The sequence below is a fragment of the Centropristis striata genome, chromosome 13 (assembly GCF_030273125.1).
Source record: "Centropristis striata isolate RG_2023a ecotype Rhode Island chromosome 13, C.striata_1.0, whole genome shotgun sequence".
NCBI classification, from domain to species: domain Eukaryota; kingdom Metazoa; phylum Chordata; class Actinopteri; order Perciformes; family Serranidae; genus Centropristis; species Centropristis striata.
Genome location: NC_081529.1, coordinates 12288450 through 12313860, shown reverse-complemented (window position 1 = coordinate 12313860; position 25411 = coordinate 12288450). Strand labels below are relative to the sequence as shown.

General features: G+C 37.1%; 1 protein-coding gene across 1 annotated transcript; it reads right to left on the bottom strand.

Annotated features, from left to right (window-relative positions):
• Positions 1-15543: 15543 nt before the first annotated feature.
• Positions 15544-25407, bottom strand: LOC131982829 (uncharacterized). The gene is made up of 15 exons (XM_059347458.1): positions 24230-25407; positions 23785-24099; positions 23378-23689; positions 22953-23240; positions 21676-21990; positions 21269-21580; positions 20844-21131; positions 19567-19881; positions 19160-19471; positions 18735-19022; positions 18309-18635; positions 17882-18199; positions 17037-17324; positions 15818-15969; positions 15544-15688 (listed from the first exon to the last, which is right to left on the bottom strand). Exons 1-15 carry the CDS (start codon positions 24642-24644, stop codon positions 15680-15682), a joined length of 4254 nt encoding a protein of 1417 aa, XP_059203441.1. The 5' UTR covers positions 24645-25407; the 3' UTR covers positions 15544-15679.
• Between the last annotated feature and the right edge of the window lie 4 nt (positions 25408-25411).

Here is a 25411-nt window from a genome sequence, read left to right as displayed (position 1 = left end):
TTCTGATACGGGTATAGGCAGACTATTAATCCGCCTTTTGCTTCGTTATCCATTGCAGATTTTAGTACCACCCGATGTTGCTGTTCGTCATAGCGACGCCACATGAAAGCAACGCCTCTTTCACATCCCCTGTTCATCGGCTACCAAAGAGAGGCACCATGGCACCAGAAGGGCACTCATTAACCCTTTATCTAAACTGGGTCCCCATGTATCTCTGTTTGGTTGTAGAACCACATGGATTTCTTCTAGCTAATCAGCAAAGATCAGGCTACGTCACAGACAGTGACACAATAACATCTGACCAATCAGTATGATAATATTAACTTTATTCACCTTGACCTCCAATGTAAAAATGAAAAATGTAATATTTCGAGAAAAAAGTTGCAAATTTACTAAAGTGGCAAATCTACAAGAAAAAAATGCAGATTTAAGAGATATAAAGTGGCAAATCTGCACGAAAAAAGTCACAGATTTACGAGAAAAAAGTGGGGGGAAAGCAATTTTTTTTCTTGCAGATTCACCACTTTAAATCTCATAAATCTACGCATGTTTTTATCGTATATTTGCCACTTTAATCTTGTAAACTTTTTTCTGAAAATATTGCCCTCCTTCCCCGGGTTCGTATGTTTTTTTTACACGTTCCACAGTCCAAATTCTGGCAGTATGTAATATCCTCCAATGTTCTCATGGGTTTGGAATTTGCAAGTATTTCAATGAGTGCCCTATTAAGGGTTAAGGCACATTATCAATTTTTTTTGCACGAGAGGGCACATCATCATGATTTATGATATGAAGGGGGCACCCAATATTTTTACCAAGTACCCAATTTTTTCGCATGTGTAAAGGGCAGCCAATATACTTCCTCTCATTTTCACCACTCTTGAGGGCACTTCAGCACGCTTTTTCAACCATGGAGGCATGATGGGGGGCGGTCGGGCCCCCTTTTAACAAAAATATACTGTAATATATATACAAGCCATCATTTTTGCATTTATTTTTTTGTAAAAGTACTTTTTCTCACTGTTAAATCTACTAAACACCATCTCTCTAATAGAAATATACTGTAATATGTAATGGTAAATATATATTTTTTTACGGTAAAATATGGAATAAAATGGCAATATTAAATGTGAAATCGACAGTGCTAATATAATTTTAATTACGGTAAAGTTCTGGCAACCACAGCTGCCAGTTTTTTACCGTAAAAACAACAGGTTTTTTTGTACAGTGTTGCATGCATTAATTGTGAAGTTGGAGACACAGCAGATATCCAACTTCAAAATATAGCCAACGATATAGGGTCTACTCGGGCTGCATAATTAATTGACTAGTTTCTAAAAATGGCCATGCAATATCCAAAATCACACTTGATGAAATATTTGTCAAAATTTAACCTACAAATCTTGCTCTAGGAAATTCTTGGTGCAGATCCTTGCAAAAAAGTCATGCCATGATCATTTTGATATAGTTGTCAACCAAAATTAGAATAATGATGCAAAAATTATCTCTTAATCCAATATCGTGAATCATATCACAATTGCAATATCAGTCAAAATTACCAAAATGAGCTATTTCTTTTTCGACATTCATAGAAATTTCATATCTGGAGGTCTGAATTCATGAATTAATGTCTTCAAAATAGCACAGTGCCATGATGAGGAAATATATGTGTCACTAGAAACTGTTTTGTCATGAATATGCACTTATGGTTGTCTATAACTCCTAAACCATGACATTAAAAGAGCGTAAAATGATAAATGGGTTATTTCAGTTTCAGTAACAATGAAACACTGTGAATGTATATATCAGCCAAAACACTATTTTTTACAGGTTTTTTAAAAATACATTACTCCACTGTAAAATACACTGGCACCGTGTTTGTAACAAAATATACTGTAATATATATATACATTTCGATAGGTCATATAGTTTTTTATCAATCCCTGTTCAATGACCATGATCATTTTTGGAGAAATTCTGAGATTATAATTGGTGTGTATTACACGGAATGTTCGTGTCACAGTGTGTGACATCATCGCCGGAGTGTAGAGGGAGAGAAGGAATTGTCAAAAAATAAATTTGAAAACTGCGCTCCAGGCTGCAAATTTCACTCTACAGAGATAATTTATACATAGAAACGTAGGAAAATTTGTCTTCTCACTCACAATCCTCTGGTAAAGCTGTCAGAGTTATAGTTTGGGCGTAGGACGCACAGATGCGCCACCAACACGCATCAACAGCCTCATTGGCTCCCATATTAAAAACGCAGGACGATCTCAGAAAAAGAGACATTTAACAGTTTTTGTAGATCGCTCTAACAAAGCTATTTTTTCATTTTTCTTAAAAAAAACAACATATGTAGACGTTCAGGAAGAACTCAGGGCGCTCAAAGTGAAGTCGGATCAATAATAGGTATTACGGTTTTGCCAAAAATGCTTTATGTTCGAGGCCAGAAATTTCTGTATGTGCTGCTGCTGCAGGAGATGTTCACTTAGCGATCTCTGTTTGTTTACAACAACTGTGTATTACTCAGGATATTATGACATTATGACACAGCTGTGAGCCCTCCATTCAAATTATACTCATTTTAATGTAATATCTAGAAAAAAGGAAAAAATCAACCCACAAGTGAGTAACTAAAGTGTCATCTCATAGCATCATCCATTTAAATCTTCCCAGCATTCACAATGACTGTTCTCTCAACTTATGAATAGTACCAACTTTCGCACTGTATTTCATTTTTTGTGACCTTGGCATTTAAAACCATGAAATATGCTTCAATAGTAATTCACAAGTAGTGACATCTCCTGGTTTTAGTTTCTGTGTTTTATTTTCAGAGGAAAGCTGATTTAAGAAATTGCTATAAACTGACAGGAAAAATTATATCACAACTTTTTTTCCAGTCGCACATTTGCTTGATTCACCCACCCAGAAATGACGGTGGACATCCTGGAAATACTGTACTAAACATTTAAAAATATGCTGTTTTCAAATATTGCATGTCTCACAATAAATAAATTCTTAGCTGCACCTAGGGGCATGCATTTACTGGTCAAAACATAGTTGCAGTTACTCACTGTTGTGTATTTCACAGCATTAATCAGATTGACTACATTTTACATTAGAATTCTGAAGAAAGAAAGAACTGGCTACAGTAAATTATATATTAGAAAAAGAAAACATTCTCTCCATGTTTTTTCATGACTGAGCAATGCTCCAGAGGGTCTTCCTGGAGATAGTCATTATGGGAGCGTGTACCACCATCTAGAGGATCATGAAAATGCAAATGAACAACACTTCTGCGGTATTTCAGCAAAATAAAACTTCATGATATGCATGCTGGCAAACAATGGTGTTGTACCACCTGCAGTGTGATCACAGTATAAGTGATCAGAGTGGGATCTTCACATTAGATTTTGTCCAACCAAAGGTTCCAAACTCAAAATTATATAATAATAATAAGAGCAATAATAGTAGTAATAATAAGAATAATGATAATAATAATAATAATAATAATATGAAAAGCTGGTAGACAATTTACACCCCCATCAAAACTGTTTCAAATTAAATTTCTGTCAAGCAACGGTCCACACTTTAAAAAAAAACTGACAGCTGTGGTTGCCAGAACTTTACCGTAATAAATACGGTGCAACTATTCTTATATTACGGTGAAAGGATATTAGCACTGTTAAGATTGCCATTTTATTCCATATTTTATCGTTTAAAAATAATCCATCGAAAGAAACGCTGTTCTGCCACATAATTGACAAGAAAATACTTTATAAATGCTGCATAAATTAAAGATTTTACCATGAAATACTACAGTATATTTTTGTTAGAGATATGGTGTTTAGTACATTTAACAGTGAGTATTTTTTTAAATAGATGCAAAAATTACAGTGATGGCTTGTATTTATATTACAGTATATTTTTGTTACACACACAGTGCCAGTATATTTTACAGTGGAGTAATGTATTTTTTAATTGTAAAAAATATTGTTTTGGCTGATATATACATTTACGGTGTTTCATTGTTACTAAAACTAAATTAACCCATTTATCATTTTACGGACTTCATGTCATGGTTCAGCAGTTTTTCCACCATAAAATCTACAGACATTTTTTACAGTGTAGTGACCAGGCCACCATTGATCAAAACAGGCAATCACTAGGGCTGTTTCCACTACCGGACAATACCCGAAATGAGGTGGATCTCACTCGCCGCAATGCCCCTAATTTGAATATGAGCACTCCGTAGCTGGCTTTTGTCAGGACTTTTTTTAGTCCATGTAGAAGAGCAGGGTCTTTTTTCTCCCCTGAAAACAGCCTGGTAACTGATTGGATAGATCGCTAAGCGGGATGTGACGTAGTACTCACACAACAACAACACACGCCATTTTTAAAAGCCGGGGAAGCAGTGTTCCCAACTTAGCGACTTTGTTGCTACATTTAGAGACTTTGTTGCTAAATTTAGCAACTTCTCAGACCCCCTTAGTGATTACTTTTCAAGAAAGCGACTGGAGACAAATCCAGCGACTCTTTCTTACTCTTAGGAGTCGGCTTGTTAAGAAGAGTCGCCGTTAGCGGCAGTTAGCTACAGTTAGCTCTGTAGCAGTGTGTACAGTGTAGATGTGCTGCTGCGGGAGGTGTTCACTTAGCTTTCTCTGTTTGTTTACAACAAGCACCGGACACTCTGTCGCTAACAATGCCGTTAATTCACAATCACTATGTTTATGATCAGCGGGGACTCTGTGCATAATTAGCCATGCTGCTTTCAGCTGCTGACGTTGTGCACAGTTAACGATGGTGAAAACCATACGTCACCTCCAGAGTCTCTAAATCCCTCTGGGGGCTTGTAATGGAGACACGCAGAGTGAGCTGACTTTTGAGAGGGTGTGGCCTGAGACTTTCCCGGTGGCCACTTTCCCCCCCTAGTCGAAACACGGCCACTGGTCCAGCCTCAGCCCTTCCCATCCGGTCCACACAGGTGAATGACGGCCGCCAGGTGATGACTTGCCAAGGAGTTTTCTGCTTGCGCGGTGAAGAGAAATATGTAAAAATATGGTATTTAAAAAAAGAAAAAGTAGTAAACTTCAGTTTGTATGGCTCTAGAGGATTCTGCCCTCTTTTGGTGAAGATTTGGAGTTAGCCACATCTGTCACTGCTCTCTACCTATACCCAAAGAAAATGGTGAGTTTTCATTTTAAAATAACACTGTGGTTATTTGTCAATATGGCTGTAAAACTGGTGTTTTGTCAGTGGGGCCAAACGTTAAATGTTTGACACTGTTCAAGTGATGGTTGGCTCGCATGCTAATTCTTTGTAAGAGCTACAATAGCCTATAAAGCTAACATCGAACACTGGTTTCCCTTATATTTGCAGTGGCAAAAAATTTAAATTAAATTTAATCTTAAATAAAGATGCTAATAAAAGCACAGGTGTAACTAATACCATTAATTGCGGTATTTCGTTAGCATGTAAAATACCAGGGCTCTCAAACTTAAGCAGCTAAAACCGCTCTGACATTATTAATTTGATTATTAGCACCTGTGCCTTCTGTGACATGTTGCCAGTAGCCATGTTTCAACTAAGGGGGAAGGTGTCCACCGGGAAAGTCTCAGGCCACACCCTCTCAAAAGTCCGCTCATTCTGCGTGTCTCCAATACAAGTTAGCCCCCAAAGGAATTTAGAGACTCTGGAGGTGACGTATGGTTTTCACCATCGTTAACTGTGCACAATGTCAGCAGCTGAAAGCAGCATGGCTAATTATGTCTCCGCTGATCATAAACATAGTGATTGTGCACAGTTAGCGATGCCGGTTAATTCACAGAGTGTCCGGTGCTTGTTGTAAACAATCGCCAAGTGAACACCTCCTGCAGCAGCAGCACATACACACTGTACTGCTACAGAGCTAACTGTAGCTAACTGCCGCTAACGGCGGCTCTTCTTAACAAACCGATGAGTAAGAAGGAGTCACTGGATTTGTCTCCAGTCGCTTTCTTGAAAAATAATCGCTAAGGGGGTCTGAAGACTGCTTTGCCGGCTTTTACAAATGGCGTGTGTTGTTGTCGTGTAGAGTACTACCTCACATCCAGCTTAACGATTTATCCAATCAGCAACCAGGCTGTTTTCAGGGGAGAAAAAAGACCCTGCTCTTCAACAGGGACTAAAAAAGTCCTGACAAAAGCCGGCTCCGGACTGCTTGTATTCAAATTAGAGGCGTTTTGGTAAGTGAGACCCGCCTCATTCTGGGTATTGTCCAGGTATCGCCCGGTAGTGGAAATAGCCCTTATGGAATACTACGTAAAAAACGGCTGCTGTTACGTAGTTAATAGTCCGTTGAACATCGCCACTACACCTGCTGGAAGTGTTTCTAACTAAAATGCATATGTTTACTTGCTTGCTTTGTTGTTAGAACAGTGCTTTCAATATTTATTGAGGAGGACATATTCAGGATGAGCTGATGAATATCATATCATATGTATATATAATATATATATATATATATATATATATATATATATATATATATATATATATTCTTCCTCTTGCAGTCAGGCCTTTTGCCAGTTTATGGCTATTTTTTAAAGCTATTTTACATTTTACAACATTGACAAGTTGCTGTGTGTGTGTGTGTGTGTGTGTGTGTGTGTGCGTGTGTGTGTTAAACAGGCATTAAGCTAAGACTTTGTTGTATATTGTTTCACCTCAGTTGTCATACTCTGTGAAACTGACTCCATCATACAATGGATAGATACATAATTCCTGCTGTTTGCCCTTTTTAAGAGTTTTTCTTCTTCTTCAGTTACACAGATATCATGATGTATCATAGATTATTGTCTTGTAATGTATCAAGTATTGCCATTGTGGGCAGTTTATTGTAATAGTACTGTATTGTGAGTTCCTCCCTAGCTGCTGGTAGGTAGTAGGGCTGGGACGATTCAATACTATGACGATATTTAGGTGCCAATATAAATATGTGTTGCAAAGTATTGTGATGTGTTATTATGATTTATCGCACATTTTGTTTACCTTTTTAACTAAAAAATTAACAGCAGAACAGTTGAATTGTACACTTTATTCATTTATATAATTGGCAATATTTCCAAAAACAGCCTTTCCCACATAGTGATTCATCTGTGGTCCCACAATATCAACATTGACCACCACATATAGACCTTTTAATTTTTACTTTCTAAAAAGGGTATAATGTTATTTCATTGTAGATAGGGATGGGTGATATGGACTAAAAGTCATATCCTGATATATATTTAGGCTGAATATCAATATACAAGATATATCCAGATATTTTCAAAGTGAGAGCAAAGTTTCAGTCAAAGTCAAAGCCAAATATGACATGTCACAAAAGGAATGGGCGAAATGTTATTGTTTATTATATATTGTAAAAAACATTCCACACCATAAGAATATGTCATCCCATGATAAAAACTATAAATTAAATTGTCATTGATGACGTATGAAAGCCGTGGGGGTCGGCGGCTCGTGAAGAAGAGTAAGAACAAGTAGAAGTGGCACAGTCCTCCTGCAACAGTCTCTCCCAGCTGCAGGATGTTAACCCCTTAGTGTCCAGTCTGCAAATAGGCCAACAGTTAACTCTGTAGCAGTACAGTGTGTATGTGCTGCTGCTGCAGGAGGTGTTCACTTAGCGATCTCTGTTTGTTTACAACAAGCACCGGACACTCTGTGCACAGTTAGTGATGCCGGTTCATTCACAATCACTATGTTTATGATCAGCGGAGAACTGTGCACAGTTAGCGACGGCGGCCACAGTTGAGTCTCCCGTGTTTAATCCGTCGCGTATGTGACGTCACGGTCGAACTGTCGCTAAGTGATTACAGTCGAAAACCATACGTCACCTCCAGAGTCTCTAAATCCCTCTGGTGGAGACACGCAGAGTGAGCGGTCATTTGAGAGGGCGTGGCCTGAGACTTTCCCGGTGAACACTTTTACCCCTAGTGGAAACACGGCTATCGGCTCATCTTGAGTCTTGCTGAACTCCACCTGGGAGGAGTATCCAGCAGTCAGGCATATTCATTTCATTTCACCTGGATCCACCTCCAAGTAACAGCATTCTACCTTGAGTGCCTTACAGAGAGGGATTTAAATATGTCACTGGAACTTTCACAGAGGCGCTGATGGGGTAGGGGCAAGGCAAGGCAAGTTTATTTGTATAGCACAATTCAACACAAGGTAATTCAAAGTGCTTTACATAAACATTAAAAACAGCAAGACACAATTGAAAACAGTAAAAAGAGTCAATTAAAACAGGGAAACAGAAATGAAAATACAAATAAGATAAAATAAGATACAGCAGGATAGAAAAAGCAGTAGCAGATCAAGCATGTAATTTGGTCCAAGACCATTCAACGCTTTGTAGACCAGCAGTAAGATTTTAAAATCTATCCTCTGACTCACAGGAAGCCAGTGTAGTGATTTAAGGACCGGTGTAATATGGTCCAGGGGGCACACTCAAGAACCTGGAAGATAAAACAGGATTGCAGATTATGGGATTTATATCCCAGAAGGCAACCGCCTTTACGTATGACTGGCATCACAATCATTAATAACTTGGCACCCTTGTTAATTGTGTGTTCTGGTATACAATCATAAACATATTTGTTATATAGATAATGAATGGGAAGACATGGCAAAAAAGTCACACAGAGAATGGTAAATAAGTCAGGGTACATTTAAAGACAGGTCAGGTGGGTTGCAGACATTGTATCCATAATAATGTATCATAGTCAATCAGCAGAATTATGTTTTATTTAAATAATCTCAATCTGCAAAGTAGCTGACTTACAAAATGTAGTGGAGCAGAAGTATAAAGTAGCGTAAAATTATAAAATAGTAATTACTAGGTACTAAAATAAAGTACAAGTACCGTAGTACAGTAAATGTATTTAGATTACATTCCACCACTGTATTTTAGTCGGCCTGTCACACCTGTAGTTTATGACAGGTCAACAGGTTAGAGGCTCATGATGGAGCATTACATTTACAGTGCCAAAAATAAAGCGGCCTGTACCTGATTACCGTATTGATTATTTTAAAGCCAAATTGAGGAATTTATTCATGTGAAAATTGGTGAAATTGAAAATATTTAGTTTCTCTGTTTAAGTTGTCCAAATAACCTAAGATCATTGTGATTTTATGTTTTATGTCTTTTAAAAAAATTAAATACTTGAAATCAGTAGTTTTGTAAGGGATAACCGATCAGTGCATAATGTGTATTTTGGTAATTATTCGCGTAGTCACATAATGTGGTTGATAAGGTTGGACTCTGGGTTTGGCTTCTGGATCTGTGTTTCCTGTTACTATAGTGTTGTAAAAACACAAGAAAGTATCAAGATCAAGATGCTTTGGCTTGAGATGGAATGACGATGTGTGCTTCCACCCTTTTCTTTTAATATGGTAATTTAATTGATTTGATTGAATTTTAAGGAGTGTCTGTACATATTCCTCTAGATCAGCTATTCTCAACCTTGGGGTCCTGAGATGATTTCTGGGGGTCACCAAATCATTTTGGAAGTCAGCTCTGTTTGTGGTAATTTTGTGTTTCTTTTAGTCATTTTGTGTCTTTTTTTGGTCATTTTGTGTCTTTTTTGGGTCATTTCTGTGTCTTTTTTTTGGTCATTTTGTGTCTCTTTTGGTCATTTTGTTTCCTTTTTTGGTCATTTTGTGTCTTTTTTTAGTCAATTTGTGTCTTTTTTGGTCATTTTGTTTCTTTTTTGGGTCATTTTGTCTTTTTTGGTCATTTTGTGTCTTTTTTGATCATTTTGTGTCTGTTTTGGTCATTTTGTTTCCTTTTTTGGTCATTTTGTGTCATTTTTTTGTAATTTTGTGTCTTTTTTGGTCAATTTGTCTTTTTTGGTCATTTTTTGTCTTTTTTGTAATTTGTGTCTTTTTTGGTCATTTTGTTTCCTTTTTGGTCATTTTTTGGTCATTTTGTGTCTTTTTTGGTCAATTTGTCTTTTTTGGTAATTTTGTTTCTTTTTTTGGTCATTTTGTGTCTTTTTTGGTCATTTTGTGTCTTTTCTGGTCATTTTGTGTCTTTTTTTGGTCATTTTGTGTCTTTTTTGATCATTTTGTGTCTGTTTTTGTCATTTTGTTTCCTTTTTTTGGTAATTTTGTGTCTTTTTTTGGTAATTTTGTGTCTTTTTTGGTCATTTTTTGACCTTTTTTTGGTCATTTTGTGTCTTTTTTGTAATTTGTGTCTTTTTTGGTCATTTTGTGTCTTTTTCTGGTCATTTTGTGTCTTTTTTTGGTCATTTTGTGTATTTTTTTGGTCATTTTGTGGTCAATTTGTGTCTGTTTTGGTCATTTTGTTTCCTTTTTTGGTCATTTTGTGTATTTTTTTTGGTAATATTGTGTCTTTTTTGGTCAATTTGTCTTTTTTGGTCATTTTTTGTCCTTTTTTGTAATTTGTGTCTTTTTCTGGTCATTTTGTGTGTTTTTTTGGTCATTTTGTGTCTTTTTTTGATCATTTTGTAGTCAATTTGTGTCTGTTTTGGTCATTTTGTTTCGTTTTTTGGTCATTTTGTGTCTTTTTTTAGTCATTTTGTGTCTTTTTTGATCATTTTGTGTCTGTTTTGGTCATTTTGTTTCCTTTTTTGGTCATTTTGTGTCATTTTTTGGTAATTTTGTGTCTTTTTTGGTCAATTTGTCTTTTTTGGTCATTTTTTGTCTTTTTTGTAATTTGTGTCTTTTTTGGTCATTTTGTTTCCTTTTTGGTCATTTTGTGTCATTTTTTGGTCATTTTGTGTCTTTTTTGGTCAATTTGTCTTTTTTGGTCATTTTGTGTCTTTTTTTTCATTTTGTGTCTTTTTAGGTCATTTTGTGTCTTTTCTGGTAATTTTGTGTCTTTTTTTGGTCATTTTGTGTCTTTTTTGATCATTTTGTGTCTGTTTTTGTCATTTTGTTTCCTTTTTTGGTAATTTTGTGTCTTTTTTTGGTAATTTTGTGTCTTTTTTGGTCATTTTTTTTACCTTTTTTTGGTCATTTTGTGTCTTTTTTGTAATTTGTGTCTTTTTTGGTCATTTTGTGTCTTTTTATGGTCATTTTGTGTCTTTTTTTGGTCATTTTGTGTCTTTTTTTGATCATTTTGTGGTCAATTTGTGTCAGTTTTGGTCATTTTGTTTCCTTTTTTGGTCATTTTGTGTATTTTTTTGGTAATATTGTGTCTTTTTTGGTCAATTTGTCTTTTTTGGTCATTTTTTGTCCTTTTTTGTAATTTGTGTCTTTTTCTGGTCATTTTGTGTGTTTTTTTGGTCATTTTGTGTCTTTTTTTGATCATTTTGTGGTCAATTTGTGTCTGTTTTGGTCATTTTGTTTCCTTTTTTGGTCATTTTGTGTCTTTTTTTAGTCATTTTGTGTCTTTTTGTGCTCATTTTGTTTCTTTTTGGGTGATCTGAACTGTGTGTGTGAGATTCTGTTCAGTGAGCGGGGGTCGCGGACAACATGCATGTTAAATTGAGGGTCGCGACTCAAAAAGGTTCAGAACCACTGCTCTAGATTAGGTTCACATTTTTTTAGAATATTTAGGACAATCAAGTCTTCTCCTCTACCTCATTAACACAGTTTTGAAGGCAAATCATAACCTGTGTGCTTTTCTAGCAAATGGTATAGAACAGTGGTCCCCAAACTTTTTTAGCTGCGCACCCCCTTCTATGTCCCAACCGGGTTGACGCACCCCTATCCCCCACACCTTCAAAAAAAAAAAATGCAATAAGCTTTTTTATAACCAACAGAGTTATGTGCAAACTTTCACTTTAAAGAGCAAAGAGGATGATGACTGGCTCAGGATCAGAGGCAGAAAGCAGATAAGTTGGGAAAATGTTATAATATTTTGAGCCGCGTTGAACAAAAATTGCAACAAGTTTAAATAAGCGTGGAGCTAAAACAACCCCATCATCATAACACAGGTTGGAAAAATGGAAGAAAAGAACTTCTTCTACACTTCATTTTAAGATGAAGTGCATTTTGAATAGCCTGCACTTATTAATTAATTAATATTACAGTTTTTGATTTTACATTTTACAAAGGAAATGTTTATTTACACATATTTATTGTATGGGGGAAAAAATGTAATTGTGTAATTTTTAGACCGCCATTACATTTTTCATTTCGCGTACCCCCTAGCGGCAGCTCATGCACCACACGGGTGCATGCACCACACTTTGGGAATCCGTGGTATAGAACAGAAGTTCTCAACCTTTTTGAATCGCGACCCCCAATTTAACATGCATGTTGTCTGCGACCCCCGCTCACTGAACAGAATCTTACGCACAGTTCAGATCATACAAACTCAGTTGATACGACAAATTTTGGACGAATAATGAAGCAGACAACAAGTCCTTTGCTATAAGTTTAAAGGTCCATTCTGACCTCCTGAGTGTGTAACAGTCACCTTCAAGCCCTTGGAGAGTAATAACTTGCTTCTTTGGGATTTGTCAGAAAAGACAAAATTACCCAAAAAAGAATCAAATTGACCACAAAATGACACAAAATGATTAAAAAAAAAACCCCACAATATGACTAAAAAAATGATATAAAATTAAGCAATAAAGGACTCAAATTGACCGAAAAATAACCACAAAAAGACACGAAATTACCAAAAAAAGGAAACAAAATGACCAAAAAAAGGAAACAAAATGACCAAAAAATATACAAATTGACCACAAAATGACCAAGAAAAGACACAAAACGACCAGAAAAGACAAAAAATTACCAAAAAAAGATACAAAATGACTAAAAAAAGACACAAAATGACTAAAAAAAGACACAAAATGACTAAAAAAAGAAACAAAATGACCAAAAAAAGACAGAAAATGACCAAAATAAAGACATAAAATGACCAAAAAAAGGAAACAAAATGACCAAAAAAGATACAAATTGACCACAAAATGACCAAAAAAAGACACAAAACAACCAGAAAAGACACAAAATGACCAAAAAGACACAAAATGGCGAAAAAAGACACAAAAGGACTAAAAAAAGACACAAAATGAACAAAATAGACATAAAATGACCAAAAAAATGAAACAAAATGACCAAAAAAGATACAAATTGACCACAAAATGACCAAAAAAGACACAAAATGACTAAAAAAGGACACAAAATGACCAAAAAAAGACACAAATTTCTAAAAAAAGACACAAAATGACTAAAAAAAGACACAAAATGACCAAAATAAAGACATAAAATTACCAAAAAAGATACAAATTGACCACAAAATGACCAAAAAAAGACACAAAATGACCAGAAAAGACACACAATGACCAAAAAGACACAAAATGACAACAAAAAACCCCCACAATGACAAAAAAAAGACACAAAATGACCAAAAAAGACATTAAATGACCAAAAAGACTAAAACACATTAACACATGAACACTTTAACACAGTGGAGACAGAGCTGACTTCCAAAATGATTTGGCGACCCCCAGAAATCATCTTGCGACCCCAATTGGGGTCGGGACCCCAAGGTTGAGAATCCCTGGTATAGAAGACTAGACATCTGTGCCAACTCAATACACATCAACAGTAACTTTGGTTTTGACACACATCTGACAGGGCTTTGCAGCTGGACTTGCCAATCAAAATAAATTTGTCTTTATCCATTGCTTACAATTTACCATCCAACTTTGGGCAAAGGGTATTCATTCATCAACCTGCATTAATGTATCAAAACAATTACAAAAAACAGTAGTCTGCTTAGCATTCAGTTTAACACACTGGGCAGTTTCTGGGTGAGCACCTTGCTCACTGGTGCTTCAATAGTTGTAGAGAGAGAATGGTTCTATATCTAAGGATGTCTGGTTATTTGTCTCTGGTTTATATGGACGTACCGGTGGGGTCAAGCAAGGACCTAGAGGGAGGGAGGCCTGGCATAAGAGGGTGGGAGGGTATGGAGGGTGTTAGACAGTGAGACGCTCTCAGGCAGCCTGCTGGGCATAGTGCCCTGCTTCCCCTGTTGCCGACGTCTTGGCACTGAGACTGGCAGCAGCATGCTGTGACTCCATCCCAGCAACAGCGTCACAGATTTGGGCTGGCTGCCAAAGGGTCCCCAGCCAATGAGGGCACACACAGTGCCAGATCACTCCAGAGGTAGCCAATAGTAAGCCTGGTTGTGCTCAGTGTCATCCCTCCCAGATGTGAATTCCTTTAAACCCACAAGGTACACAAATGCAGACGCAAACACGTAGCTCTTACTCAAAGACAGAGTGTGCACACATTTACAGTGATTCTGTGTGTATGGGTATGTGTGTGTGTGTGTGTGGGAGGAGAAAATATATAAAACCAGTCCGTACTTTAGGTGAGTACATCTTTGTACTGTAACACTCATAGGTCCAGTTCACGTCTGTCACTATCTTCAAATTACTGCTCAAGGAAAAGTAGCAAATCGCCACAACTGCATGTGGAGCTTTGTCTCCGTCTAGTGGACAGTCTGAGTAATACAGGTCTGCTGATATAGTATGCTATATTTTTTTCAGAAGAATAAATATTGTTTTATATGAGGGTGATTCTCGTGAAGCCAGTTTAAGCTATGTCTTTGAAGATTATAAGGACATACTTTATTAAACTATTTTTAAGAGCAAATTTAAGACTTAGATGCTCATGCATCTTAGTGTTATTACATCTTCTCTTTTATTTATCTATTTATTTGCTACTATTTATTAGTCTATCTCTATATATATATTTTATCATGCTCTAGTTATCTTAATTATGTATTTATTGTTTTATCTTTTTTTGTCTAGCTTTTTATTTTATTATATTATATTTATTTTATTTTTATTTTATTATATTTTATACATGCGTCCAGATTAAAAATGTCATGGATTCCCCACACTTACATACAATAAATATTTCATAAATTTTGTCAAAATAAATATATATTTGTTTAAAAATTTATAATTTAACAAAATAAAATCAAACATAATGGTTTTTAACAATGTATAAAGAACAAAATCTGAATGAATATTGATGAGAAAAAATGGTTAAATGTTACGGTAATGATAGAATCATTTGCATTAAAATATGTGTATATTTTAATAAAATACATTTTGGTGTTTGCCAAAGAAAAGAAAAAAACCTTTCATTGTTTAATTATTTAAAAATGTGTTACGGAAATGAATTTTGCTCACAGTGTCTCTAAAAATGTCAGAAAATACCTTATTTTTATAAATAGATTACAAATTCATATTAAACAGTGACTTTAGATTGTATATGTTTTAAAGGGTCAAAGAAAATATGTATTCAATGCTCTTGGTTTTTTGCTATGAGCTGTTCCATGTTCATGAGAATCACCCATGAGCAGGTTTGTTTTATTGTAATCAATGAAGCACATTATGTCATTTTTTTTCCCACATTTCAATCTTTATTTGTCTTGCTGTAAGAATGAGTCCAGTGATAAAACATTTGTTGTTGTTTTTTAATTATTGTTGTAACATTGTTGTTCCTAGTTTACATATACACTACATATAAATGCCACACCAAATATATAACTGAAACATAAAAAAAAAAAAAAAATGAATACAAACCAGCTTCATAACACACATAACAAAAAAGAAATGCATTAATTACACTGGGGAAAAAAAACTTCAAATTTTCAGGTTTAGATAATAAAATGGGATCTGTCCAGTGATCATCGTCATCATCATTTAGTCTAAAAGGAGACATAAGAAAAACAAACGTGTCAGAATCTGTATTCCGTTAAAATAACAGTATTATACAAAACAATAATCATAATTACAATAATTACAATACCAAAACCACTGCAACTCTTGTATCTTACCTTAATCATGGTAGCAACAATTCCAAAGATGGTGGAGATGAGGAACAAAAGGAGGAAAGTGAGAGCCACATACCAGCTTTCTACACCTGGATCTTCATTCACTTCAGCATGCATTAAGCCATCAAAGAAATTATAACAGTCCTTCGAGATCTCTATAAACGGATTAAAAAGAGATTTGTTAGAAAACTGTTACACTGACTGTGATACAATGTAAGAGGGACTGTGTAGAGATGTTAATTAGCCATGCAGTCTCCAAACAATGGGCCTCATTCACGAACTGTTCTTAAGAACACATTTGTTCTTAAGTCCTACTTACCAAGATTTTACGAAGATTGTGGCATTCATGAACGTTTCTTATCCAGGATTTTTCTTAGGTAAGAACAAATCCTACCAACACTCAGGAGTACTCTTAACATGACATGTTGGCATGGTTGTGTTGTCTTCTTTTGTTAAGTTCAATAAAATACATTACAGTGAAATTTCCGTCATATTTATGTATATATTTATTAATTTAATTTTTTTTTCATTTTTCATTTTAATTCAATTAAATGTGCCAACGCTTTAACATGAATCAAGTAAATTGGAAATCATGCCGTCCATTACTGATACCACCCTATTTATAGGTGGCATTTCTCCATGGCCTACAGAACAATGGCATATATATTGCTGCTGCAGGAGGGCTCAGTCTGTTCTGGTTCTGTTGCAAGTTGGCACTGCGGGGCTTCATATGTGATAAAAATAATGAAAAAATAAAATCAAGCCAAGGTAAACACTATGGTAAACTCCTGCCTTACAGGGCACACGTTTTAAATATATATATGTATTATTCCAGAAAATAAATTGTTTGTATTGTTGCAACCTGCACTAAGGCTGCTAAATTAAATTTTCTTCCTCCAATTGATCTCCTGCAGCAGAACAGCAGTCCTTTTTTAAGGGTCCTTTTATGGGCATTAATGGGCGGTTACCTATGCTAATCCTATGTTAATTAGACTCACCTGGCACACCCCCTCAATTTACGAGGAGATGGCATTCATCAATTTAAGAACACTGCTGCAAACAATTCAGCGGCTTAAGAACATGTTGATGAATCTGACATAGGGTCTTCTTAGAAATCTTCTTAAGAAGGACTTAAGAAAGAATCTAAGAAGATTCTTAAGAAGATTTTGGTGAATGAGGCCCAATGTGCAAGAAAGACGTGAATCAATGGAGAAGCTGGCACCTGGTTTAGATGTATGCAGGAATAGGGTGGCGTTTGCATGTGTCACATTGCACGTGAGGACTACCCCAGGTAACCACATGATTTTGGAAAGAGGAAGGTGGCTTTGGATGCTGAACTTTCCGTCTGGGCCTCTGAGGGGTTCAGTAGTGGTGTAATTTAACAGTTCCTCATTGCCATTCAGAAACCAAGTGATGTTAATGGTTGCAGGGCTGAAGCCATAGACCAGGCACACAACTTCACCAGGGCCCTGGAGCAAAGTGGCTGAAGGTTTGCTGTGGGTCACTGAGGCTGGAGAAAAAACATAATTAAAGAATTTTTGTGAGTGTGTGAATGTACTAAACCTTCTATATTCAATGCACTATATAGCAACACATTCAGTGGCTCATGAAGGACCAGGAGGACTGTCTTTTAGCACACAAACTGTCACAACTCTCGCAGACTCTTTTGATCACCACTATGCATAAATGGGTGGGGGGAAAAGGAAAAAATGGAAAAGGTCTATGGAAAACATTGATTTTGAATCTTTGTGCTGATGTCTAATGTAAATGCCTTTTCCAAACAAAATAAATGAATTTCTATAAGGAAAGGTCATGGAGCAAGAGAAACCAAGGAAGATTTTTTAATTAAAATGCTTCCTTTTTGCTAATATAACTGCTATACAGTAACACTGAGGGATGTCTGAGGTGTATAATACACAGCAGAGTACAGTAAAGATAGGATCTGATTTTGATTGTTGTTATTTCAGCGGATTCAATCTGCTAAAATAAATCGCCTTTAAAATAAATCCTTAGAATTGTCTTGAGGCAACACCAATGAATTGCAATTTTAACTTATTTTCAGCTCACCGAACACATCCTTTACAGTGCTGCTGAAAGGATTTTCAGACGACTCATGTGTGACAACACAAGAATACGTGGATTGCTTGTCCTCAGTTTTTGATACATTTAGTCCGCTGCTCATTGAGTAAGTGCTGCTCCCTGTGTATTTCCATGCAGGACTGTTGGTGTAGAGAGTTGAAGGGAGTCTCTGTCCATTCTCTTTCCAGTACACCATAATGTTAGATGGGAAAAATCCAGAGACTATGCAAATAAGCGTGAGGACATCTGATGTAGCTAGGTCAGAGACAGCTGGCTCTATTATCTTCACTGCTGGTGGATGAAGGTCTTGAGAAACAGAAAGAGGACAAAAGTAAATAAGGCTTTCTTACAAATTCACAAACAGCTTTAAGCAATCGCAGATAAATGAATCCAAGCTTTTTATGCATAATACTACCTCTGCTTTTGCTTATATGGTCCTCATAGCCCTGGTTGGAACACTTGTGCTTTGCCTCACAAGACACTTGTTTATATGCATGCCAATCCTCTGCTGACACATTGAGGGACGACTGCAACGTCTCTGTCCCATTGCTGTGACTCACTGGTGGCTCCTTATGGACATTCTGGGAATATTTTATCCCACCTACTTTCCAGGTGATGGTGAAGTCATTAAGAGAAGGGCCAACCAGAAGACAGGTGATTGTCACCTGTCCCTCATTCTGAAGCTGCTGGAGAGGTGGTCCCTGAACATTTACACCAACTATCTGTGATGATGCTGGAGTTACTAAGAAAAACAAAAAACATTAAAGGGGGAGATAATGCAACACCAACAAGTGATGATTTAGTGCATTTTTATGATTCTGTATTATATTTCCATTTTTACCTGAGCAGATGCTGATGTCCTTTCTCACTTTCTTATCCAGAGACTTTTCAGATACTTCACAAGTGAAGACCTTCCCTGTGATCCACTTTGTGCGAGGGACATCAAGTTGACTGGTTACCGCCACACGTCCATCTGCACTCATGCTGATGTCATTAGTTGAAGATGAAGATATTTGCGGAGACTCAGAAGACCATTTAATTTGAGGGTCGAAGCCCCATCCAGAGCACAAGAGTCTTTGTGGTCCTGACTCTTTACTGGGGGCCAGAAGAAGCTCCACTGATGGGTCCACTAAACATTATGACAGCAAATGATAAATCAATGAATGAATGAACCACACAATTAATCATGGTATTAATTAATTCAAGTATGAAAATAGCGTACTGACATAAACAAAAGAATTTGGGTAGTAAGAGTAAAACTCTCACCAAAAATATTTCCAATGGAGTTTGACCTAAACTTCCTCAAGAATCCTTGGTTCACTGTGCAGCTGAAACTTGTGTCATTGCTCCATAGAGGTTTTGGGACAGAGAAGCGTCTACTGATTGAATGGGGGCCAGGGGTTTTAGGGAGATCAACATACTGTTCGTCAGAGATGTCCGAACCTTTGGCCTGAAAGGTGACATACAGGTCATGTGATGAGAGTTGTGTGATGTCACACTCGAGCACAGCACTTTCTCCTTTCTGCAAAGCTTGGAGAGATCTCCTGATCTTAACGGTTGGAGCTGTAACTGCAGGTCCTGGATGGTACAGAAAAAAACACAATAAGAATTCATTCTTTTATTTGCTTTATTGTCACAAGACATTTGATTTTTATGTTGTGTAGTTGTCTTACCTGCAACATTCACAGTCCTCTCAATGTAGAGATGGGGGAGGGATGAGAGGCACTTATGTTCAGCTTTACATGTGACAGACTGAAGTTTCTTCCAATCACTTGATGGAACCGTCAAATCACTGGATACATGAGTCGTGTTTTGGTCGTGTCTGGTCACTAAGCGCTTTAATGCGGGTTTCCCATCCATCAGCCAGGTCACCTTGGCCTTCAAAACAGTATGAACCACACATGTTGCTTTCACTCTGGTTCTTTCCGTCATGACTGTCTTGAAGCTGGGAGTCTCCACATGGATGGAAGGAGGGGCATTTGAACAAGCTGATGGGAAACAAGGAAAAGGGATTCTTGAAACAACACCAAAGTTTTGAGAAAACTACATCTATGTAAAATACATTTTTACTAGGGCCGGGACTTTAACGCGTCAATTAAGATGAATTAATTACACAAAAATTAACGCGTTTAAAAAATTGACGCATTTTAATCGCATTTATTTTTGCACCACGGAACGTTTGTCACTGGATGAGTTTCAGGTGGACCGATTATACTGGAACACCAACTAGCGTTCATGAGTTCAGACAACAACAAACCACAGTGAGCATGAAGGAAGAAGCTGATGAGAGCGCTTTGGTTGGCCCCGTGGATGATGGGACATTTTGTTACAAAAAACCAACGGATGGAAGCATCAATAAGAGCATGGTTGTGTTGCTATGCAACAAGGAATTCACATATCACCGCAGCACATCCAGCCTCAAGTATCACCTCAATGCAAAACATATAGCAGCTAGCGGCTAGTGTGGTAGCTAGCGTGGATTGTGTTTTACTTAAAAAACCAAAGTATTCTAGTTTACAGAAGGTCTACCTACCTATAGGCTACCTGAATTTCTGAAATGTGCTATATTTCTAAATATGCTATTGCTACACTTAATGGCAAAAAATGCACTGGTCTGTTGGGCTTGAACAAAAATAAACAATATTTTGTTGCTTAAGCTTATGTATTCAGTCATTATTCAATGGTATACTAAAAATCCATGTGAAAAAAATTACTTCTCACTGTTCTCAGATCAAATATTTATATGCGATTAAAATGCGATTCATTTCGATTAATTAATTACAAAGCCTCTAATTAATTAGATTAATTTTTTTAATCGAGTCCCAGCCCTACTATTTACAAATTCAGACTATATTTACATTATAGTTGAAATTCAGTGTAAAACCACTTTTTGGAAGTTGACACTGTTCTCAGTTGACAGTTGGGTTTGTGTCTCTCCACTTAGTTTTACCTGAGCAGATGCTGATGTCCTTTGTCACTTTCGTATCCAGAGACTTTTCAGATACTTCACAAGTGAAAACCTTCCCTGTGATCCACTCTGTGCGAGGGACATCAAGTTGACTGGTTACCGCCACACGTCCATCTGCACTCATGCTGATGTCATTAGTTGAAGATGAAGATATTTGCTGAGACTCAGAAGACCATTTAATTTGAGGGTCGAAGCCCCATCCAGAGCACAAGAGTCTTTGTGGTCCTGACTCTTTACTGGGGGCCAGAAGAAGCTCCACTGATGGGTCCACTAAACATTATGACAGCAAATGATAAATCAATGAATGAATGAACCACACAATTAATCACAGTATTAATTAATTCAAGTATGAAAATAGTGTACTGACATAAACAAAAGAATTTGGGTAGTAAGAGTAAAACTCTCACCAAAAATATTTCCAATGGAGTTTGACCTAAACTTGCTCGAGAATCCTTGGTTCACTGTGCAGCTGAAACTTGTGTCATTGCTCCATAGAGGTTTTGGGACAGAGAAGCGTCTACTGATTGAATGGGGGCCAGGGGTTTTAGGGAGATCAACATACTGTTCGTCAGAGATGTCCGAACCTTTGGCCTGAAAGGTGACATACAGGTCATGTGATGAGAGTTGTGTGATGTCACACTCGAGCACAGCACTTTCTCCTTTCTGCAAAGCTTGGAGAGATCTCCTGATCTTAACGGTTGGAGCTGTAACTGCAGGTCCTGGATGGTACAGAAAAAAACACAATAAGAATTCATTCTTTTATTTGCTTTATTGTCACAAGACATTTGATTTTTATGTTGTGTAGTTGTCTTACCTGCAACATTCACAGTCCTCTCAATGTAGAGATGGGGGAGGGATGAGAGGCACTTATGTTCAGCTTTACATGTGACAGACTGAAGTTTCTTCCAATCACTTGATGGAACCGTCAAATCACTGGATACATGAGTCGTGTTTTGGTCGTGTCTGGTCACTAAGCGCTTTAATGCGGGTTTCCCATCCATCAGCCAGGTCACCTTGGCCTTCAAAACAGTATGAACCACACATGTTGCTTTCACTCTGGATCTTTCCGTCATGACTGTCTTGAAGCTGGGAGTCTCCACATGGATGGAAGGAGGGGCATTTGAACAAGCTGATGGGAAACAAGGAAAAGGGATTCTTGAAACAACACCAAAGTTTTGAGAAAACTACATCTATGTAAAATACATTTTTACTAGGGCCGGGACTTTAACGCGTCAATTAAGATGAATTAATTACACAAAAATTAACGCGTTTAAAAAATTGACGCATTTTAATCGCATTTATTTTTGCACCACGGAACGTTTGTCACTGGATGAGTTTCAGGTGGACCGATTATACTGGAACACCAACTAGCGTTCATGAGTTCAGACAACAACAAACCACAGTGAGCATGAAGGAAGAAGCTGATGAGAGCGCTTTGGTTGGCCCCGTGGATGATGGGACATTTTGTTACAAAAAACCAACGGATGGAAGCATCAATAAGAGCATGGTTGTGTTGCTATGCAACAAGGAATTCACATATCACCGTAGCACATCCAGCCTCAAGTATCACCTCAATGCAAAACATATAGCAGCTAGCGGCTAGTGTGGTAGCTAGCGTGGATTGTGTTTTACTTAAAAAACCAAAGTATTCTAGTTTACAGAAGGTCTACCTACCTATAGGCTACCTGAATTTCTGAAATGTGCTATATTTCTAAATATGCTATTGCTACACTTAATGGCAAAAAATGCACTGGTCTGTTGGGCTTGAACAAAAATAAACAATATTTTGTTGCTTAAGCTTATGTATTCAGTCATTATTCAATGGTATACTAAAAATCCATGTGAAAAAAATTACTTCTCACTGTTCTCAGATCAAATATTTATATGCGATTAAAATGCGATTCATTTCGATTAATTAATTACAAAGCCTCTAATTAATTAGATAAATTTTTTTAATCGAGTCCCAGCCCTACTTTTTACAAATTCAGACTATATTTACATTATAGTTGAAATTCAGTGTAAAACCACTTTTTGGAAGTTGACACTGTTCTCAGTTGACAGTTGGGTTTGTGTCTCTCCACTTAGTTTTACCTGAGCAGATGCTGATGTCCTTTGTCACTTTCGTATCCAGAGACTTTTCAGATACTTCACAAGTGAAAACCTTCCCTGTGATCCACTCTGTGCGAGGGACATCAAGTTGACTGGTTACCGCCACACGTCCATCTGCACTCATGCTGATGTCATTAGTTGAAGATGAAGATATTTGCTGAGACTCAGAAGACCATTTAATTTGAGGGTCGAAGCCCCATCCAGAGCACAAGAGTCTTTGTGGTCCTGACTCTTTACTGGGGGCCAGAAGAAGCTCCACTGATGGGTCCACTAAACATTATGACAGCAAATGATAAATCAATGAATGAATGAACCACACAATTAATCACAGTATTAATTAATTCAAGTATGAAAATAGTGTACTGACATAAACAAAAGAATTTGGGTAGTAAGAGTAAAACTCTCACCAAAAATATTTCCAATGGAGTTTGACCTAAACTTGCTCGAGAATCCTTGGTTCACTGTGCAGCTGAAACTTGTGTCATTGCTCCATAGAGGTTTTGGGACAGAGAAGCGTCTACTGATTGAATGGGGGCCAGGGGTTTTAGGGAGATCAACATACTGTTCGTCAGAGATGTCCGAACCTTTGGCCTGAAAGGTGACATACAGGTCATGTGATGAGAGTTGTGTGATGTCACACTCGAGCACAGCACTTTCTCCTTTCTGCAAAGCTTGGAGAGATCTCCTGATCTTAACGGTTGGAGCTGTAACTGCAGGTCCTGGATGGTACAGAAAAAAACACAATAAGAATTCATTCTTTTATTTGCTTTATTGTCACAAGACATCTGATTTTTATGTTGTGTAGTTGTCTTACCTGCAACATTCACAGTCCTCTCAATGTAGAGATGGGGGAGGGATGAGAGGCACTTATGTTCAGCTTTACATGTGACAGACTGAAGTTTCTTCCAATCACTTGATGGAACCGTCAAATCACTGGATACATGAGTCGTGTTTTGGTCGTGTCTGGTCACTAAGCGGTTTAATATGGGTTTCCCATCCATCAGCCAGATCACCTTGGCAATAAAAACAGTACGAACCACACATGTTGCTTTCACACTGGTTCCTTCCGTCATTACTGTCTTGAAGCTGGGAGTATCCAAGCGAATTAGAGGAGGGACAATTGCCTGGACTGCAGGAAAAAAACACGTTTGACTATAATCTTGTTGAAACTTAACACAACAAGATTTTTTAACTTAAAATATGAATATATATCACCAATTTCTTTTGTGTTCTGTGACAAAGTAACCATTCACACTTACCTTGACAAATGCTTATTGTTTTTACAAATTCTTGATTGTTGTGATTGGCCTTGCATTTAAAAATCGAGCCTGTCTTCCATTGATTCCTATCTGGGACAATTTCACTGCTTTGAGTGTAGGTTTTCTCTTCTGCCTCCACACTCTGCAACTTCCTTTGTGTATCAGCAGGAGATGTTAGAGGTTTGTTGTTCAACTCCCACTTCACACTCAGTTTCTTTGGAAGGAAGTTACTAAGGGTGCAGACGAGTGTGGCTGGTGCATCCACAGCGTTACCTTCCCAGACAGGGTGCAGTGTGATGCTTGGAGAGATGACCTTTTCAGCTGAGATAGAGAAGATATTATTATCTTTATTTGCCTCAATCCAAATGTGGCATGTGTACATTTTTAAAATAATAGCTGACTGCATTGCTGTCATTTATACATACCTTTTGGGCTTTTGTCAAATAACCAACTGTGTTGTCTGTATTCTAAGTGCAACTTATTTGTCTTTAGGCTAGATGGCAGAATTGTACTTTTACAGTTCCTTCTGTGTTAAGTCAGGTGGAGACAACAGGGCTGGAGGTCTGTTGCACAGATGTCACAGCATGACAGGGCAGAGTGATCAGGGTAAGCAGCAAGCGGAAGCATTGAGTAACACCCAGGTCTCAAAAAAGTACCAAAATACAGAAGTGAAACAATGCAAAGAGCAACGGTGCATCACAGACAGCAGGTGTGAGGTGCAGTGGTGCCAGTAAGAGAAACATATATTCACATAGATTTTACATGGCTTCTCATGACTTGCTCAAGGTTTTGGTTCTCGGGTCTATTAATATTATGCTCGAAAACTAACCGACTGTAAAACCTTTAAATTTACATGTTGAGTTGAACATGGACTGTTGATTCCAGGTGCTGTTGAGGTAATGAACATAACAACACATTATATAACAAAATAACTTTTACAAAGATAAAATGTTTATTGTATTATGTGTTAGCAGTGAAAATACAGTGTGAACAATTAAAAAAAAAGAGAAAAAAGTAAAGTAAAATTTTCTTTTAAACATTTATTTTTGAAAAGGCACAAAGCTTTTGTAATAAAAATGCAAAATGACAGTTGTGATTACTTACATGATAATATGAGTGTATAAGAAGAAATGTATGAAAAAAAAGTTGTTTTTACAGAAAGTTCACCTTGTTTCATTTAAC